A 19,692-nucleotide genomic window follows, 5' to 3' on the forward strand; every position below is an offset into this window, starting at 1 on the left:
TTCAATCACTGTGGCTGTAGCAGTGTCTAGGGGACAGATCTGCTAAGGAACCCCACCAGCTCTCACAACCTGTATCTCCCCCAGGAAGACCTCCTGGAGTCAGCCCAGGGTCCAGGGCTTCCTGGCTGCATCATCCCAGCTTGGCTGGGCTGACGGTGCCCACAATCATGTCTGTCTGAACAGTGCTGAGGACTGTGCCTTTCACGCTCATGCTTCTAATGTGCAGGCTCAGGAGCAACTTCTCCAAAATATCTCCAGGATCTCATCCCTCACACCCCCCCACCCCATGCCTTCATCTCAGTCTATCCTCACCTTCTCCCACCTGGAAAGCATTTCTTCTTGCCTGGTCTCCCCGGTCCCCCTCCACTCCTCCTGCCTGCTCCCTAATGCGCAGCCATAGGGACCTATTTTTTTTTTAAGATTTATTTTTTATTTATACAAGTGCAGGGGTACAGGCCAGATGTGCAGGAGGGTGAGAGGATTCACCAGAGTGGGGAACAGAACAGGCAGACTGCTGAAATACACTGCTGAGGGGAGCAGCGGGCGAGACAGGAGAGGTCTGCCGCTCCATGTGGGATTCTCGCCGGTGCCTGGGATCGAACCTGTGCTGCAGAGGCTGTGACTAGCTTCATAGTGTGGCGCTCAACCGCCTGCGCCACCAGGGAGGCCCCCATAGGGACCTAGCAACACCTATCACATCAGGGCCTTTCCCAGTTCAGGGGTATCTGCTCGCTGCACCTCACTCCAGGTAACAGCCAGTGTTCTTAACTACAGCTACAGACCCTGTGTGAACCTCTCCCTGTACTTTCTCCAATTTCTCAATAATTCCACTCCAAGTATATCGGCATCCTTGCTCGTCCTTACCCCAGGACCTTTGCATTGGCTGTTCCTCCTGAATGTTCTTCTCCCAGATACTTGGTTCCCCCGCTCCTGTTTTAGATTTTAACTTAGTGGCGCCTTTTCAGCAAGACCGCCTCGGCTCTGTCACCCTCGCACGCACACTCAGTCTTTCCCTGCTTTAGTTTTTTTCCAGAGCAACACTGTCACCCTCCAGCTAATAGCCTAGATGTTGAGGCATTTGCAAGGGGCTGTTTTACCAGGCCATGTGCCTTCCAGGACAGCGCCTCATCATCCGGGTCTCTGCTCAAACATTGTAGCACCATGGAGTCCTCCTCCCATTACCTCCATTACATTTTCATTCCATCTTTATAACATTTATCACAATCTCAAATTATCTTTATTAGTTTACTGGTTCAGCTCCTGTTCAAGCAGAATGTGAGCACCATGAGGGCAGGATTTTGTCTGCTGTGTTCACTGCTGTATCCCCAGCTTGGCACCAGGCTTGGTAAAGGGTATGAGGCTCTTTAGAACCAGATATAACTTCCCCCATGAACAACCCTTGTTTGACTGTTTTACAGACTACATATTCAAGTTGGGGTGGCGAGGAGCAGTTACCCAGGGACGTAGGGACTGCTGGGTGTCTGGGCTCAGGTTGGCCCTAGGTTGAGGGGGTCCCCAGAAGGGGTGGTGGGAGCCAGGCCTTTGAGGAAGGCACTCCTCTGCCACAGGCATGGGTGGTGGGGCTGGGCAAGCGCATGCCTAGTGAGTCTCTCTTCCTTTGTCTTCCGCCATCTGTCCCCTGACAGTATAGGTCATGGTCCTTATGCAGTGAGGGTCTGAGTGTCCAGGAGGTCAGGCTTGGCATCCAGTGTGGGAGCTGTAGGACCCTGGGCGAGGACCACGGCTATGTCAGGCCCTCCGCAGATGATGGTGAAGGTTCTGGATTCCTCTGGTCCAGGAAGCTGTGGTAGAGATGGGAGATCACAGGGCAGTGAGGGGAGGAAAGGGTTGGGGATGGAGGAGGAAAAGGAAGGTCAAGTTGAGAAGTGTGGGGGGGGTCAGGAAACAGAGAGATATATGGCAAGACAAGGAAGCAGACTTGAGCACCAGAGACGTTTATGGTGGAATAAAGGGGAATGAGGAAAGAAAGAAACGTGTGCACGCATGCGCACTCGTGGTGGGAAGAGGGGGCAGAGATACAAACGGGAGATAGGAGAAATGTAGTGATAAACCGGGACATAAATACAGGGGGACAGCGAAAAATGAAAATAAAGAGTCGTGAAAGTGGGGAAACGGGGGGGGACAGAGAGATGGGGGCGCAGAAGACAAAGATGAATGTGGGGAAGTGGGGGGGATTTTAAGCAAAATTAAGCTGGGGTCAAACTTTTGACTTTTGAAGTCATGATCCCTTTGCCCCTCCACCCCCAATACTCAGCAGTAAAATAAAGGGGCAAAAGGGCCCAGAGCCTCTCATGCAGGGGTTGTGATCTCAAGCTCTCCAGAGGCAGGCAGGGGGCATCCCTGGAGCCAGACATCTGGGCCTGAATCCTGGCTCTGCAGCGTACTGGCTGCCACTCTGGGCAAGTTACTCTTATCACTCGGGGCCTCAAATTTTCCATCTGAAAAGGAGGACAACATTAGTAAAAGTTGTTCTGAGTTTTCACTACATTGCTAAATCTGCATCTTGCAGAATAAGGGCCCCTTACTATGATTATTAATAAATGCAGCCGCCAGTAATCTGCTCTGACCAACTGGCATTGCCAGATTGATTTTTTTCAAGAAAAGTCAGAAATATGAGAAGGTGGGTGAAATATTCTGACTTTAAAATAGTGGACTCCCGGCCTCCCTGGTGGCACAAGGGGTTGAGCACCGCACCATGAAGCAATCCACAGCCTCTGCAGCACAAGTTCGATCCCCGGCCAACCAGAGAGAAACCCACATGGCGCAGCAGACCTCTCCTGTCTCACCTCTGCTCCCCTCAGCAGTGTATTTCAGTCAGTCTGCCTGTTCTGTTCCCCACTCTGTCTCTGGTGAATCCTCTCACCCCCTGCATCTCTGGCCTGTACCCCAACTCTTGTATGCATAAATAATAAAGAAATCTTTTTTTTAAATTTATTTATTTATACAAGAACTGTGGTATAGTCAGAGGTGCAGGAGGGCGAGAGCATTCACCAGAGACAAAGCAGGGAGCAGAACAGGCAGACAGATGGAGGACATTGCTGAGGGGAGCAGCGGGCGAGACAGAAGAGGTCTGCTGTGCCATGTGGGTTTCTCCCTGGCCAGCCGGGAATCGAACCCACACTGCAGAGGCTGCAGACAGCTTCACAGCGCGGTGCTCAACCCGCTGCACCACCAGGGAGACCCTAAATAAATCTTAAAAGAGTAATAAAATAAAATAGTGGACTCTGGTTTATATGAAAACATGCACACTGTGTGGGCCAGGCAAGGATGGGGCTATCTGCCCCTGGAGCTGCCAGTCAGGGTCCCCCCTCCACACTCACCCCACGCAGCTGGCCCCGGCGTGCCCGTGCCAGCAGGCTCTCCCAGCGCAGCTGCTGTGCCAGCTGTTCCAGAGCCCGCAGCTGTGCCTGGTGCTGTTCCTGGCGCCGCTGAAGCCTCCGCACCCTGCGCTGGAGGGCTCCCAGCACTGCACCCAGCCTGGCCCTGGGGTGCTGGGAAGGGACACCATGTTGTGGCCCTGGGGGTGCCGGTGGGAGGGGCACAGGGGTCAGGAAGACAGTGGCCTTGGCCTCGGGGCCTCCAGATGCTGTCCCCAGCACCACCAGGTGTACAGGGCCCTGATGGGGGTTGGCTGAGCCTGGGGGCAGGGGCGTAGCTTCCTGTGCAGGCGCAGGCACTAGAGGTTTCTCCTCGCTTCCGCTACTCCGCTCCCTCTGGAAGACAGGGTATGGGATGGGGGAGTGGGCATCAGGGCGGGACTCTGAGAAGGTGAAGGGGTTACTCTCCTGGGGGATTTCCCTCGGGAAAGGAGGGCTGGGGATCAGACTCCATAGACTATTTCCAGGTGGAAAAGGCTGGTGATCAGATGCTCACCTTGGTGGGCCCTGGGGAAAAGATGGAGGGAACTGCATCTGGGCGCAGGTAGCGCACCCCCCAGCGCCACTGGAAGCAGGAGGGCGTGAAGTGCTCGCTGCACAGATGCTGGTGGCAGCTGGGCACCCAGTGCTCTTGGCCCATGTGCCGCAGCCATGCCTGCAGCCGGGGGCCATCCTTCAGAGGGAACCTGCCAGAGGTGAGTCAGTGATGTTAGGTCCAACCCCACCCCTCTGAGGAGGACACACACCCTGGGCTCCTTGGACTGCAGCCTCTGCCTCATCTCAGTCAGAAACTGGCCCTGCCTCCCACCAGGATACTTGAACCAGGTCCATGCTGGGTTCTTTAGTGACCCCTTTTTAACAACCAGCATCCTCCCACTTCTCCCACCTCCACTGCCCCTACAGTCCACGCTCCATTCTCTCTGGCCTGGATTCTTGCAGTAAGCAGCCCCGTTTCTGGTCTCCCTAACCAGCTCACTCTCCAAGCCACCCCCAATCTGTTCCTCTACAAGAACCTCAGAAAGTAGTTTACAAAGTCAGACAAATCTGGAATGAGGGAGATCCTACTTTCATGTGAGCTGGGTGGTGGGAGAGATTAAAAGAAATTTAAGAAACATCAGCTGAAATGCAGGATATAAGCCTTGTCAGCAACAAACCTTTCCCTGAAAAGAAAGGGAATTAAAAAGAAACTGCGCTTCCTTTTAACACAATGGGGAAAAAGTGAGTATTAGGTAATTGTAAGAAATTAATTTTGCTAGATGTGATAATTCTATTTATTTCTAAATATTTATAAATAGGCATCTATTGGAAAGACTTATGGGTAAAAGACCCAATACTTATGGGTAAAAGACCCAATGTCTGGAATTTACATTAAAACACTGTATTAAAATAAACCAAAAAAAAATCTTTAAAACCATAAAAAAAATACTGCACTAAAGGTGTGAGGAGGGATGAAAAAGTTTGGCAAATGTTAAACTGCTAAAACTGAGTAATGGATACATGAGGAGTCACTGTGTGTGTGTGTATGTGTGTGTGTGTTTAAAGACACCTGTTAAAATTTTTTTAAACAAATAACCCAATTGAAAAAATGGGCAAAGGATTTGAATAAGCAGTTTTCCAAAGATATACAAATGGTCAACCAGCTATTGAAAAGGTGCTCAACATCACAAATCATTAGGAAAATGCAAATCAAAAGCACAAGATGCCACCTCACAAACACTTGGGCAAGAGCGTGCCTGCTGTACTAAAGGAACATGGAATAGGCCAGCATCACGGAGCAGAGCAAGGGGTAGAGATGAGGTCACACAGATATTGGAGACCCACTTCCTGCAGGGCTTTGTGGGCCTGCTTTCTGCCTGCTCTAGTCTCATTTTGTTTATGCATACAAGAACTGGGGTGTAGGTCAGAAGTATGTGGGGCAAAGGATTCACCAGAGACAGAGTGGGGAGCAGAACAGGTGGATCTACTGAAATACACTTCTGAGGGGAGCAGCGGGCAAGACAGTTGAGGTCTGCTGCGCCATGTGGGTCAGCTCCCTGCTGGGGAATCGAACTCATGCCGCAGTGGCTGGCGACCACTTGATAGTGCTGTCTTTAACCCCTGTGCCACCAGGGAGGCCTCTCACTTTGTTTTTTATAGAGTGGGAGAATCCTGATCTGACTCAAATAGTCACAGTTTCTCTGTGAGAGGAGGTTGACCAAGGAAGAGGCTAGTAAACCAGTGCAGTTGGGAGGTGATAGTGGCTAGGACTGGAGAGACAGCAGAGCAGGGGATCAACTCATTAGTTTTTTTTTTTTTTTTAATTTTTTTTTTTTTTTTTTTTTTATATAGAGGCATGTTATTTATTTATTTATTTATTTGTTCGTTTTGTTTTGTTTATACATGCACTGGGTACAGTCAGAAGCTTCTCTCACCAGAGCCAGAGCGGGGAGCAGAGCAGGGAGAAGGACCGAAGTACACTGCTGAGGGGAGCAGCAGGCAGCAGGAGGGGTCTGCGCGCCATGTGGGACCCTCCTCCAGTGGCCGGGGAGCAGACGGGGATGGAACCGGTGCCGCAGAGGCCGCGGGCAGCTTCGCAACCCAGTGCTCAACCGCTGCGCCACCGGGGAGGCCCCTCAACTCGTTAGTTTTTAATGGGAAAGCCAACAGGATTTGCTGATGGACTGGATGAGGAATATGTCCTGGCCCACTTAGACTAAGGCCATCAGGGACAAATCCTAAGTACAACAAAGACATCCTTATGTATCATGGCCACGAGGGAGACTGCACACCAGACTTGGGGAGTCTTGCCAAAGGAATAGGTAAGAGTTTATTATTTGGTTTTAGGGGGGAAGGTGAAGTTTAAGTGGAAAGTACATGAAACAGTGTTTGCACAGGCTCAAAGTAAAGCAGAACTGTGTATAAAGAGATCAACAGCAGGTCTACATGGCAAAGTGGGTGCAGGTTCCTCATTTGGAAGCAATAAAGGTCAGACAGATGTGGAATACTGCATCCAGAAAGTCTGTACCTGAAGCTCTGCAGCTGGTTTGTAAACCAAGGCTGATTCTCCATGTGAAAGTTACTTAACTCTTCCAGACAGTAAGTGAGATTTTTCATTCTTTCAAAAATGATTTATTATATTATTTATTTAATAAATTATTATTAATAATAATTCAATTATTATTATTTCAAACAGCAAAGTTTGTGACGGTCTGATTTTAGAGAACAGAGTTTCCTTTGTAGACATTAGAAAGGGAATGTGTCACCTGAAAGGTCCATGCAGGGGGCCGGAATGCAGGAGCCAACCAGGAAGCCCACCTGGGGGGCAGGAATGCTGATACCTGCCTGGAGGACTCAGACAATGAGCCTCCCCCCTCCCCCCACGAGTCTCTTCTCAAACAAAGAACCTCTACCTGCCCTACAAACTTTTCCCGCCGTACGAGCCCAACTACCCACCTGACCTCTCCTCACCCTATAAAACCCTGCTTCCCCCTAACAACGTGCGCGACTCCACTGACCCCCGCCTTGGGTCTGTGAGGTCCGCCAGGGGCGCAGTAAACTTTCCCTCCCTTTGAGAAATGTATCCTGGCTCTCCTTTTCTTTACCGCGCCGAACCTTTCAATCTGCAACATGTCCACTAGAAAAATACAGAATTTTGCCTCCCCTACTAACTCTTCAGCTGATGTTTTCCGAGTCTGCTATTCCAGCCAGATAAATGGGAATAAATTTGGAGGGTTCTTGTTTGTTTTTTACAGCTTAAGCCAATTTTTACTTTCTCAGGAGGTAAGGAGGACTTTAAGGTTTGTAATCTACAAAAGACAGTGTAAGCTATTAAGTAAAATAGGAAAAGTTATTAAAGGTTTTGGGAAAGAAACGATCAGGAGCTCCATTCAGATGTTTTGAGTTGGAGAAATTTCAAATTCGCGATGATGATGAGTGGGCAACCTTACCGCGCCCGGACAACCTCTTCTCCCTGCACTGCCCGCCCTTTCTTCCATTCGCCCCGCTCACTACCTGGAGTTAATCGTTTACCCCTATTTCGCACATCTGCACCTTTGTACACCCGGGAATTTGTGCTCCTGGCAAAATGCTGGGATGACCGTCTCTGCACCTCGCTATGTTTCCAGACACCTGCAGGTTGCGCCAGGGCCCCGCCTCCACCAGGCCCCGCCCCCGGTAAGCCCCGCCCCCGGTAAGCCCCGCCCCGCGCCGTGCTCACTTGTAGAAGCTCACGGGGCGGTTGTCCGCGCCCAGTCGGCCCGCTGTGTTGGAGCAGTTCGGCGCCCGGCAGTACTTGGGCATGGCCGTCCAGCCCCGTTGAGTTCTGCCGGGTTTGCAGTCGCACTTTGGCCCTCGCGGAGCGCAGCCGAGCCCCGTCCCGTCCCGCCCCGCCCGTGGTGTCTGTTCACGTGACTGCCTTTGGTGCCTGATCACGTGCCGGGGGAGGGACGCGTTACCAACCCTGCAACGTCACCACGGCGCGTCTTCGTCACGTGATGAACGGGACACACCAGTACGCCGGCGCACAGCACACGTAGTCACGTGAGTTGGAAGGCTCCGAGACGGCGGATCTGAGCCTGCGCCAGTTCCTCAGTCACTTTGGGCTCCACCCTACGCTTCCATCGGGGCGACTGGCACTGAGCGGATAGGCGCAAGTGACAAAAGGCCTTTGCCTTGCCAAAGTGACAATCTACATTTCAGTCAATGATGAACACGCAGGTTGTCCTGTAAAGCCACGAAGCCCGAGCGAGCAGCGGGTAGGCTCCCCGGAGCGCCACCCTGCCGGGCGCCCCGCCCCATTGCTCTCATTGGTCAAAGCCACGGCTCGGCAGCCCTGCGATTGGCCAGAGCGGAAGACGGCCGCGTCCAATGGGCGGCGGCGCCGGCTTTCCCGCGGCTGTTCGCTGTTCGAATGGGTCGTGGCGGCGGCGGCGGTTGTGGAGTGTAACGGTCGCCCTGCGCCGGAGCGACGATGGCGGCCTTAGGGCCTGGAGGTTACGCGCGGAACGATGCAGTCGAGAAGCTGCCAACTGTCATGGCGGGAGTTCCGGGGCGGAGGACACAGTCCTCTCCGCCCCCCGCTCCACCGCCCTGCCTCCGGCGGCGGACGCGACCCTCAGCGGCGCCTGAGGACTCGGTGCAGAACCGGGTGAGGAGCTGCCTGCCCTGCCCATCCCAGCTTCCCGGGTACCGAGGCTCCGCGGGCCCGCCCTAGGCCTTTGGCCCCGCCTACCGGCCTGGGCTGGCCCCTGCAGGCGGCTCCCTGGCCCCGCCTCCACCGCTAAGCCCCGCCCCTCCCTGGGCTCCTCCCACTTCCCCTTCTCGGTCTATACTGCGCCGGGTTCCTAGCCCCACCTCTAACCCCTGAGCCTTTGGGGTGTTCCAGGGGTCCTCCCTGGCCCTGGCCCCTCCAGTGCATTTTAATTCCAATCCCCTCCCAGTGCCACCTTCTAGCGATCCCTCCTGTACCTTGAGAGTCTCTAGGCCCTTCCACTTTTGTTGACCTCGCCTCCGGCTGGGTCTTTGGTGGGTCCCAGGATCAGTCTCTCTCCAGTCCTACTTGTCCCACCTCACCCTCAGCTCTACGCCGCCTTCTCCCACCTCTCTGCCTTCTCTTTCCTTCTCCCTTACTAAGGTGGGACTCTTACTCCTTACTGTCATTCAAAATTATGGAGAGGATGTGAGTAATATTTGTAAAATCTCAGTAGCTCTTCTTGAGGGCTGGGGGAGGAGAAAGTATCAAACAGTTCCCTAAATCGTGAGAGACAGAAAACACAGGGGAGTTTAGAGTAGATAGAAGGAATTCCATTAGTACTGCAGCAAGTGAAAAACTACTCTCTGAGCCACGCAGTCTATTCTTACAACAATAACCATGCCATGTTGCTGCAGGGAGCTGAAATGAAATCGTGAATGATTTGCATGAATGAGTGGTTACATGGTGGCTGCTGGTGGATCTTCCTGCTCCACTCTGACGATGTCATCCACTCCTGGCTGCAAGACCCCTGCCCATCTCTCTGGCAGTACCACCCTGTTCTCCCTCTAACCAAGGTTCTATCTTCCTGAGGCTCCAAGCTCTTTCCTGCCTCCTAGCGCTTGTGTTTGGTGAGTCCTCTGCCTGAGTTTTTCCTGCATTCAGTCTGCCTGGCTGCCTTCTCATCCCTCAGACCTCAGCCTGCATATCCCTACTCTGAGAGGCCTTCTTGTACTCAGCTTAAGGTGGACACCCACCTTAATCTCTCACCAATATCTCATACTTCATAACCCTTATCCTATATGTTCCTGAAAGTTACGAACTTCAAACTGTGTAGAAATGAGAGGAATAGTGATAGCCATTTCAGAGAGGTGATACAGCCAGGTGGTTAAATGTACAGCCTCTACCCAGACTGCCTGCATATCACCTTAATTCTGTTTTTCCTGTTGTGCATTTTTCTGTGCCACAGTTTCTCATCTGTAAATGAAGATAAAAGTATAAATGCTCCCTCATAGGGTATTTGTGAGGATTGAGTTCACATATCTTAAGTACTTAGAACAACACTTGGCACATTTTGAGTGCTCTATTAGTGGAAATGCTATAGTTATTATTGTTCTGTTTGGATAATTGATGTCATTTATCCTTCTCGTTTGGTCACACAGACTGCATCTGGCTTGCAAAAAAAAAAAAAAACCACAGTCTAAAAATGACCGGTTATACTACTGCCCAGTAATGCTGATTGACAGATAAAATGCCCTGTCATTGCCTGGTTGCCCAGGTTAGAGTTGGGCACAGTTCCTTCCTGGATGGGTAACACCTCTGGGCTTCCTTTTCCTTCTCTGTAAGATGGAGTAGTGATAGGGAGCCCATCACAGGGTTCTTGGGGACACTCAAAAAGTTAGCAGTTCTAGGTACCTGAACAGTGCCTGCCTCCTGGCAAGTGCCAGTAAACATTGACTGTTATTATCCTGTTTGTCTGTCCTTTCTAAGTCCAAAGACATGCTTAAGAATAATTATAATAATTAGTTACTAGTCTATTCAAAATGTGAAAACACCATGAATCTGTTAGTTTGAATTCTAAATTGTTTACTCAATCACCATGGGGACTAGTCCATTTATTAGTTTGCTTAAAGAGTTTTTAAATATTGAATGTGCTTGTTCACTTGTTTCTTTACTTGTTGAACGTCTAGAATGACTTGATGAGGGAAGGGACGGTGAGTGTCCACTTTTGCTCCCTGCTGTGTCTTCCTGGCAGGGCCCAGGGTGCTGGCTTCAGGGTCACACTACCTGAGTCTGTGTCCTAGCTTTGCCACCCCTAGTTGTGGGGTCTTGGGCCTTAGTGTCTTCCTGGGTAAGAGAAGGGCGATTATAGTGCATGGTTCCTTGAGTGGTTGTTGGCCTTCGAGGCTCTCATCCATATGAAATTACTTAGAAACTTGCTCAAAGGTCACCTTCCCAATGAGACCTCCCCTCCCCCTGTGTTTCTGTGAGAGTAGCCATTGCAGCTCTTCTCTGAAGGTGCTGGGGCCCCCAGCTGAGCAGCATCAGCCTGGACTTCACCAAAGCTGCCAAGTCTGCTGGCCGATGCTGGAGCACCCGGGTTTGGGTTTTAGAAAAAAAAAAAAATGACAATATTGAAGAAGTGCAAGAGAGGTTTAAACCTGGCTGGCTCCACTGAGCCCCTGCACTGCTCGCCTGGCACGAGACAGTGCAGAGCAGATGGGACACACTTTTGGTTTTGAAACCTGAGCAGGTTTTGAAAATGGACCAAGTCTGAGCTTCCACTGGCACCAATTAGGTTCAAGATTGCACCGGCACCAAGTCTTAGAGACAGCTGGTTTGGAAAATGAACCAAACAGGTTTGAAAGGCAGGTACCCTGCAGGGAGATATAAGCAGAGGCTTGGGAGAGGCTACAGAGGCTCATCCAGAGATACTCAGCTTCAGGGGACTCCTCTGGACTCTACTGCGAAGACCTTCACAGAGACCTTTGCTTCAGCTGCATTCATTGGGATTACCACTGGCCGCTGGCCGGCATTTCTAAGGAGCTGTACTGCTGGTGTGTGGTCTGCTGGCACCTCCTCTGATTATTGCCCAGCCCAGCTTTGCATGGCTTCAGCAGCGTCACCCATGATGGCCCCAGCTGCCACAAATTAGTGGTCCTCTTCTACTCATTGCTGCCACCAGATCCAGGCTCTCAGGGGAGGGACAGTGCCACCTTGCACCAGCACCTTTTGGTTAGGACAACTAGACACTGTGGACACTATCTGATGTAGAACAGCCGGCCATTGGTAGCCTTAGAAATGCTTTCCTTATCTCAGTCACCCCTTTGTCAGTAAATCCTGTTGCTGTTACCCCCAAAGTGGAGCTGTGTCTTGCAATTGTCAGCACACAGTGAGAACCCATAAGCCGCGAGCATCCTCCAAATTTTGCACCATTTCACCTCCCAGTCTCCTTCCCTGCTTTATTTTTTCCTGTTCTATCATCACCTGATATCTATTTTCCTGCTTATTTTCTGTGTCCTCCATCCCATCACCACCAGAATGTGTCAGCTTCAAGAGGGCAGGGATTTTGTTTATCTTCCCTACCTTTCTGTGCCCACCGCCTCGCACTGTGTATTCGTCGGAGTACTAGCTGTTGGCAGCGTGACTGTAGACGCTCAGCGGGTGTGTTGGATATCATAGGGACTGAAGAACTAGCTGAGGCAGCTGTGCCCCTTAAGGCCTGCTGGGCAGGTGCTTCTGACTGGGCCTTTCCATCCATCCCCCCTCACCCCGCAGGTGTCACTCGAGAAGGTGCTCGGCATCACCGCCCAGAACAGCAGTGGCCTAACCTGTGACCCCAGCACGGGCTATGTGGCCTACCTGGCAGGGTGAGTGAGGGCGGGGGCCTCCAGCTCCAGTCACTGCTCTGGAGGGCAGGCCTCTGCTCACTGTGAATTTCGGGCCTCAGCTTCTCCATCTGGAGCATATAGAGAATGCCGACCTCTGAGGGCTGCATGGGCCCACATGTGTCCAGAACAGTAACCAGGCTGTCATGAACACTATGCCAGCCTCATGGTGACCACACGTGGGGGCGGCAGCAATTCTGAGACGGTCTGGTAGTTGGCAGCCAGGCCGTGGTGTTGGGAAGCCTGGATTTGTGCCCCAGAGCCAAGCCTCTACTTGATGTGTACGGAGCAGAACTTGTGACACCGTCCTCTTGTGTCATCATGGGGACTGAAGGACACTGAGCTGGCCTGGCACTGTTCTAGCACAGGAGGAACCCCCTGCCTTTGAAGGGCAGGGCAGAGCAGACTCCTGTTCATTCCTGATGAACACTCGCTGTTATTTAGTGTTTGGGCAACCGTCCAGGTTAGAGGACAAGGGTGGGCCTTTGATTCTGACAGGTATGATTCACACCCCCCACTCTATCCCTGACCTGCTGGGTGGCCCCAAGCAGAGGACTTTCCCTCTCTGGCTTCAGTGTCCTCATCTATGAAAGGGGACTAGGATTCCTGACCTCAGCTGTTAGTTGTGAGGATGTGGACGTATTGGTTTCTACTTCAGGGTATATTAATAACAATCATGATAATAATGCTAAGTACACGGCAATTCTCAATGCAGACACGCAGATAGAGGCAGAGGGAACCACAGAAGGAATCTTCTGTTTACGTGGGGGCTCTACTTTTGAAATGGAATTGTCTAAAACTCCCTTTGGGCACATTTTCCTCTTTCTCTCCAGCTGCGTGGTGGTGATTTTGAACCCTAAGGAGAACAAGCAGCAACACATTTTAAATACTGCCAGGTAGGTGAGGTCTGGGCATGGGGCCCGGGCACCCGGGCTGGCACATCTCCCCCACATTACCTGGAAGTGCTCGTGGGAGGGTGACTCACCCATTTTCTCGCCCATTGCTTCAGTGACATCCCCAATGCCTGCCCTGTGCCAGGTGCTGGGGACACAGCAGTGAGCAGAGGGACAAGGATCTCTGTTCTCTTGAGCCTACAGCTCAGTAAGGGAAACTGACTAGATAGGTCAACAGATCGCCAGCTGACTGTGACCTTCCCATGGGGAAATGGTGGGGTGGTGGGGCAGGTCTGTGGCAGAGTGGGGAGAAAGCCCAATCAGGGCTTTGGCAGGCCGCCTGGAGGCCTGAAAGAATTGAGCTCGTGACCAGGGACGATGAGGGAAGCATTCCGAGCAGAGAGACCAGTCAGGGGTCTGCATACCCAGAGTGGGGGTGTGGGTGAGGGAGGGTACGACTGGAACAGGCCCTGTCACTTGGGCCTTTGGGGAGGGGCTTGGATATCAGGCTGGGTGAGTGGAAGCAGCTGTCATGCTTTTATAGAGTGGAGATTTGTTTCTCTCCCTTCCTTGTTTTCGTCTCTACAAAATATACCTCTTAGGGGCTCCTTTCTTCATGGATGGTACTCATTCTCTTCCACACTGTGAGGTCTCTGAAGGCAGAAACTTTTAACTTTGTGTCTCTTTCATATAGAGAGATGTCTAGTACTTGATGGCACTTGTTATTTTGTGAATGAATGAGATTTGGGTTTTAGAAAGATCCATCCAGTTAGGGGGAAGGTCTTCAACCCTGAGCAGGCCCAAGTCCATGCCCAAGGGACTGCCTTGGAGGTACTTGCTCACTGTGTCATCCTGGGGCTTTGGTCCCCATTGGATCATGACCTTGGGGAGACACCGCTGTCACCCCTATGCTTAGCTCAATGTTCTTTGACCTGTTTCTCCAGCTGGAGGAATGAGATCTTCTTCCCTTATCGTCCCTAAGAAGGGTCCCTAAGATGTGGCAGGTCCTATGGGATGGCAGATACAGCTTTCATCTTGGAAGGAGCTGCTCAGGGTCACAGAGTAGATGGGGTCTTGGACACCTGCAAAGGGAGAGGAAAGGAAGGTCCCCATGCAGTGTCCACCCCTTTGGGTGGTGGGTTTTAGGGAAGAAGGGGTCTTTGCTTCTTCCCCCCATTTCCCTGTGTCACTGCCACCCTTCCCCCAGCAGCAGGAAATGCAGGGAACGTGCTGCACTGGCACACGGGTGAGGACTGGCTGTCACACATAGTGGAACCAGTGGTCAACCCCTTTTCTTGCCTTAGGAAATCTCTGAGTGCTCTGGCCTTCTCCCCTGATGGCAAGTACATCGTGACGGGTGAGGTGAGTGGTGATCACCATTGAGTGGGTGAGGAGGGGTCTTGGGGCCATGCCTTCTGCCCCTAGCAGGTCTGGGGACTCCCTGGAATTACACCTTCCTAAGCCTGCAAAATTCCATGGTGGGGGCCTCCCTGGTGGTGCAAGGGTTAAGTTGCAGCACTATGAAGCTGTCTGCAGCCACTGCAGCACAAGTTCAATCCCTAGCCAGGGAGCTACCTACATGGCACAGCAGACCTCTTCTGTCTTGCCTGCTGCTCCCCTTAGTAGTGCATTTCAGTCAGTCTGCCTGTTATGCTCCCCACTCTGTCTCCCGTACCTCTGGCCTGTACCCCAGTTCTTGTATGTATAAATAAATAGATCTTTAAAAAAAAAAAACACAAAACTCTGTGGTGCATGGGAAAGGTAGCTTTCAGGCCCACCCTGCGGCAGTGCCAACTTCAGCCTGACAGCCCCTCTAGCCCTGCATAGTGCAGAACCGAGGGGCACTGACGGCCCCATCTTCCCCAGAACGGACACAGGCCCGCTGTGCGCATCTGGGACGTGGATGAGAAGAGTCAGGTGGCAGAGATGCTGGGCCACAAGTATGGTGTGGCCTGCGTGGCCTTCTCCCCCAACATGAAGCACATCGTGTCCATGGGCTACCAGCATGACATGGTGCTCAACGTCTGGGACTGGAAGGTGAGACTACTGGGGGTGGGAGAGCACCCCGAGTTTCAGGGGGAGTCCTAAGGGAGATGATTTGGTAGCAGGCTCCTTCACCCAGCAGACATTTACTGAGCACCTGCCCCATGTGGGTCCTGGCTCTGGGCGCTTGTCACAGGGCACTGACAAGCTGGCAGCTGGAATTATATAATAATTTTTCAGCTGACCACTTGTGATCCTGTGAGTCTGTTTCCTCATGTAGAAAATGGATATAAATAGTATCTCCAAGTCGTGCGAATTCACTGAGTTGATAAGCACTGAAAGACTGGACTTTGGAACAGCTGGGGGAGGATTTGGAGTTGGCAGAAGTAGTTTCCGAGTCCTGGCTCTGTGTGACCTTGAACATGTGCCTCCCCGCACAAGCCTCACAGAGTGGGAGGAGAAGCGCCTCCCTAATAGAATTAATAGAGGATTCTGTGAGTTTTCCTGTGAAACCCTCAGAGGGGCCTGGAGCAAGGCCTGGGGGTTGCGTTACCCCCATCTCCCAGCTGCGCCTGTCCCCAACACAACTGCAGAGCTCGGACTCATGGGACAGCTCTGGAATGCACCTTCACTTGGGACCCTTTCTGAGCCTCAGGCTCCTCTGTACTGGGAATGGCAGGACCCCACATAGGCTCTCCGTCATGTAGCTCACAGGAGGGCCCAAGGGAGACCGAGCTGGAACAGGGCCGCACAGGCTGAGCAGAGGCACTAAGAGTCCAGTGGGGTGGGTGCCAGCTTGACCCTTTCTGCACTGATTCTTCTAGAGGGACATTGTGGTGGCCTCCAACAAGGTGTCATGCAGGGTCATCGCCCTCTCCTTCTCAGAAGACAGCAGCTATTTTGTCACTGTTGGGAACCGGCATGTGAGGTTCTGGTTCTTGGAAGTCTCCACGGAAGCTAAGGTGAGTTTCCAGCCCCGCCACCTCTAGCAGGCCCGGGGGGTACCCATGAGAACCAGTGTAGACTCCTGTCTCTGCCTGAGTTTTGGGGGCAGTGGTCTCAGCCTCCGTCACCTCTCAGGGTCTGGCTTCTGCTTCAAGGCCTGCTCTCCAGGTGCTAACTTGCTCCCCCTGCTGGGAAGCCTCTTCACCTGGCTGGGGCCTGTTCTGCTTCCTGGACGGCTGTGGAACTAGTGCCTTCCACCTGTTCTGCCTGGAAGTTGTGTCTCCTGTTTCTCTATGTCACATCTTCTAGTCTCTGAAGGCTCATCGTGACCTGGTTGGGGTCTAGGCCATGTGCACAGTGCCTCACTATGCCCCGCTTTGCCTCCAGGTGACGGGCACGGTGCCCCTTGTGGGTCGCTCGGGCATCCTGGGTGAGCTGCACAACAACATCTTCTGTGGTGTGGCCTGTGGACGGGGCCAGATGGCTGGCAATACCTTCTGCGTGTCCTACTCGGGCCTCCTGTGCCAGTTCAATGAGAAGAGGGTGCTGGAGAAGTGGATCAACCTAAAGGTACCCCACCTGCCTCTCCGCCATAGGGGAAACACTGTTCCCTGGATGCATGTTTTCAGACACGCAGCAGTGTCCCTGCCTGGTCGTTGATGGTACAAGGTCTAGGTTTCACTTCCCTTGTGTCACTGTGGGTGGGTGACTTTCCCTCTCTGGGCCTCAGTTGCCTCATCTATGAAATGGAACTAGTGCTGCCTGCCTCAGAGTTGATAGGGGTCATGATAACCTTTGGAAGGCATTTAGCTCAGGAGCCCCAGGATGGGCGTCAGGGTAAATAGCATGCTGTCAGGTGTGTGGAAGAATTACAAGTTCTGGGGCCTCCCTGGTGGTGCAGGCGGTTGAGCGCGGCACTGTGAAGCTGTCCGCAGCCTCTGCAGTGCCAGTTCCATCCCCACCAGCCACGGAGCAAACCACATGGCACAGGGGGCCTCTCCTGTCTTGCCCGCTGCTCCCCTCAGCAGTGTTTTCCAGTCAGTCTGCCTGTTCTGTTTCCTGCTCTGTCTCTGTGAATCCTCTCACCCTCCTACACAACTGGCCTGTACCCCATTCTTGTATAAATAAATAAATCTTAATTAAAAAAAAAAAGAATTCCAAGTTCTACCTCTTCCCCAGCTGTTTAAATACCAGTGTTGCAGTGTTGTTTTTCTCACTTGAATCCTCCTGCTAGAATTCACGCAACTTAGAAGCAAGTCAGAAGCTTTCTCCAGGTAGCTGTTCATTCCCTGAGGAGTTGCCTTAAGTGACTGATAAATTAAGTCCCTCCAGGTCTATAAAAACTCCTCTAACCTGTGCCCAGAGGCCTGGCACTCCTGCCCCTCTGCTGCCTGTCCTGGCAGACTAGAGCCCCTTGTGTATTTAGTAGCTTTTTCTTTTTTCTTTTTTTTTAAAGATTTATTTTTTTATACAAGCATGGGAGTACAGGCCAGAGGTGTGGGAGGGTGAGAGAATTCACCAGAGACAGAGTGGGGAGCAGAACAGGCAGATGAACCAAAGACACTGCTGAGGGGAGCAGCGGGCGAGACAGTAGAGGTCTGACGCACCATGTGGGGATCTCCCTGGCGGGCCAGGATCGAACCCGCGCTGCAGAGGCTGTGGACAGCTTCACAGCACTTCACTCAACGTGCTGTGCCTCCAGGGAGGCCCTTTAGTAACTTTCTATGAGGCTTTGAAGTATAATCTTTACAAAGCTGTTTTTAAGCAATTGGGGAAAAAAATTAAGCCTAAAATTCATCCCTTTCACTGCAAGGGACCTACCTGAATTTTCCAGAGTCTGCATTTTCCACACACAGCTGAGTTTATTGTCGAGCAGTGACAGCCCTGTCCCGTCATGCCTCTCCCGCCTGCTACCATGTCGCCTTACCACCTACTGCGCTGTGTTCTGATTTCAAAAATCTTAAATTGGCTAAAATGGGCTCCTTAGACCCAAGGAACTAGAAGACTTCTCTGGAGGCTGTTCTGTCTGTCCCCATGTCCCTGAACCAGGCCACACAAAACACTAAACCCACTTGGGTCCTCTCTGCCCCCACAGGTCTCCATGGCTTCCTGCCTCTGTGTCAGCCAGGAGCTCATCTTCTGCGGCTGCACAGATGGGATAGTCCGCATCTTCCAGGCCCACAACCTGCACTACCTCGCCAACCTGCCCAAGCCTCACTACCTTGGGGTGGATGTGGCCCAGGGCCTGGATCCCAGGTACTGTCTGGTGGGGAAAGGAGCATCTGTCTGCCGACATCCATCTGTGCTTCCTGGCCGGACGCAGGAGACAGCTCCAAGGAGGCAGCAAGATCTCTGCCACCTTGAAGCCTGCTGTGTAGTGGGAGCCTGAGGATAAACAAGCACCCAAGCAAGAACACTGCAAATGGTCATAGATGCTTGTGTGAAATAAAGCAGGGACTCGTGGAGAAGAGGACATGGGCAGGCCATGTTGACTGGGTGGCCAGGGGAAGCCTCTCTGGGGAGAAGGAGCCTGCAGTGTGGACAGCTGGGTCCGGCAACAAGTGTAAAGGCCTCACGGGGACAACACATTGCCCTGGCCTGTGTAGCTGCAAGGAGCTGCAAGGCCAGAGCCAGTGTTTGGGGGCAGCATGGTAGCAGACAAGTCTGAGCTTGACAGAGGTAGCAGAAGCAATCTGGGAGGCGAGAATTCTACCCCTTGAACCAGTGGGCAGTCACAGGGCGTTTCGGGCATTGGAGTTACCTGACCAGGTTTTGAGTAGAGCCCGCTGGCTGCCACCTTAAGTGGGTGGAAGGGCTGAGCTGTGGCTATTAGAAGCAAATCTGAGGAATAGCGAGGAGGGAGAAAAGGAGTTGGTGTGGGAGAGATGGGCCGCCATGCCATTGCCAGGCAGGAGGCAGCTCGTGTGTCCCCAGAGACTGCTGTCACTCTCAGGGTGACACTGATGGTGATCGTTGACCCGTGTGGCCCTGTTAGCTTCCTCTTCTGCAGGAAGGCAGAAGCAGTCTACCCAGATACAGTGGCACTGACTTTCGACCCCGTCCACCAGTGGCTGTCCTGCGTGTATAAGGACCACAGCATCTACGTCTGGGATGTCAAAGACATGAACAAAGTAGGCAAGCTGTGGTCGGAGCTCTTCCACAGCTCCTACGTCTGGAACGTGGAGGTGAGCCCCTCTCTCCCACCCTCTGCCCTGCTCAGCCCTCATGTGGGGGCTCAGCTGGAGAAAGCTTCTGCAGGCTTTAGCCATTCCTTGGAAAGTTGTGCCACAGCTTTTCTAGGGGACACAGCTGGGAAGGAAACAAAAGTCCTACTTTTGTAGGGCTCACTGGAGAGTCAAGCATGTGCCTGCCCAGGACAGACATACAAGAAGCAGGTGCTCCCTGGAGAAGGAGAAAGAGAAGGGTGGAGGGGCCAAGGGGTGAGGCCTTTGACCCTCAGCTAGAGCAGGAACTGATGCACCTTGAGAGCTTGCTGGGGAGGGGCCTTTTGTTTGTTTGTTTGTTTGTTTTTAAGTGATGAAGTTTTTGTTTTTGGAGAATGAAGCTGTGGGGATAGTTAATTCTCTAATGCTGTTCTAAGTACCGCTTACAGAAAAGATGATGGAAGGAGAAAGAAT

General features: G+C 52.4%; 2 protein-coding genes across 3 annotated transcripts in view; one reads left to right on the forward strand and one right to left on the reverse strand.

The window, feature by feature from the left end:
• Positions 1–450: 450 nt before the first annotated feature.
• THAP8 (THAP domain containing 8) lies at positions 451–7,713 on the reverse strand. The gene is made up of 4 exons (XM_037517988.2): positions 7,594–7,713; positions 3,895–4,084; positions 3,342–3,734; positions 451–1,802 (listed from the first exon to the last, which is right to left on the reverse strand). Exons 1-4 carry the CDS (start codon positions 7,674–7,676, stop codon positions 1,662–1,664), a joined length of 807 nt encoding a protein of 268 aa, XP_037373885.1. The 5' UTR covers positions 7,677–7,713; the 3' UTR covers positions 451–1,661.
• A 180-nt stretch (positions 7,714–7,893) lies between these two features.
• WDR62 (WD repeat domain 62) overlaps positions 7,894–19,692 on the forward strand; it is a 39,399-nt gene continuing 27,600 nt past the window's right edge. For both annotated transcript variants that reach the window (XM_037517867.2, XM_037517868.2), the window contains exons 1-9: positions 7,894–8,523; positions 12,124–12,215; positions 13,067–13,129; positions 14,431–14,488; positions 14,993–15,163; positions 15,934–16,071; positions 16,442–16,624; positions 18,150–18,310; positions 19,050–19,239. In XM_037517867.2, coding sequence (XP_037373764.1) covers positions 8,347–8,523; positions 12,124–12,215; positions 13,067–13,129; positions 14,431–14,488; positions 14,993–15,163; positions 15,934–16,071; positions 16,442–16,624; positions 18,150–18,310; positions 19,050–19,239 — 1,233 coding nt within the window. In that variant the 5' untranslated portion in view covers positions 7,894–8,346. The remainder of the gene's footprint in view (positions 8,524–12,123; positions 12,216–13,066; positions 13,130–14,430; positions 14,489–14,992; positions 15,164–15,933; positions 16,072–16,441; positions 16,625–18,149; positions 18,311–19,049; positions 19,240–19,692) is intronic.

Source organism: Talpa occidentalis, unplaced genomic scaffold (assembly GCF_014898055.3).
Source record: "Talpa occidentalis isolate TD23 unplaced genomic scaffold, MPIMG_talOcc4v2.1 talOcc4.17, whole genome shotgun sequence".
Taxonomy (NCBI): domain Eukaryota; kingdom Metazoa; phylum Chordata; class Mammalia; order Eulipotyphla; family Talpidae; genus Talpa; species Talpa occidentalis.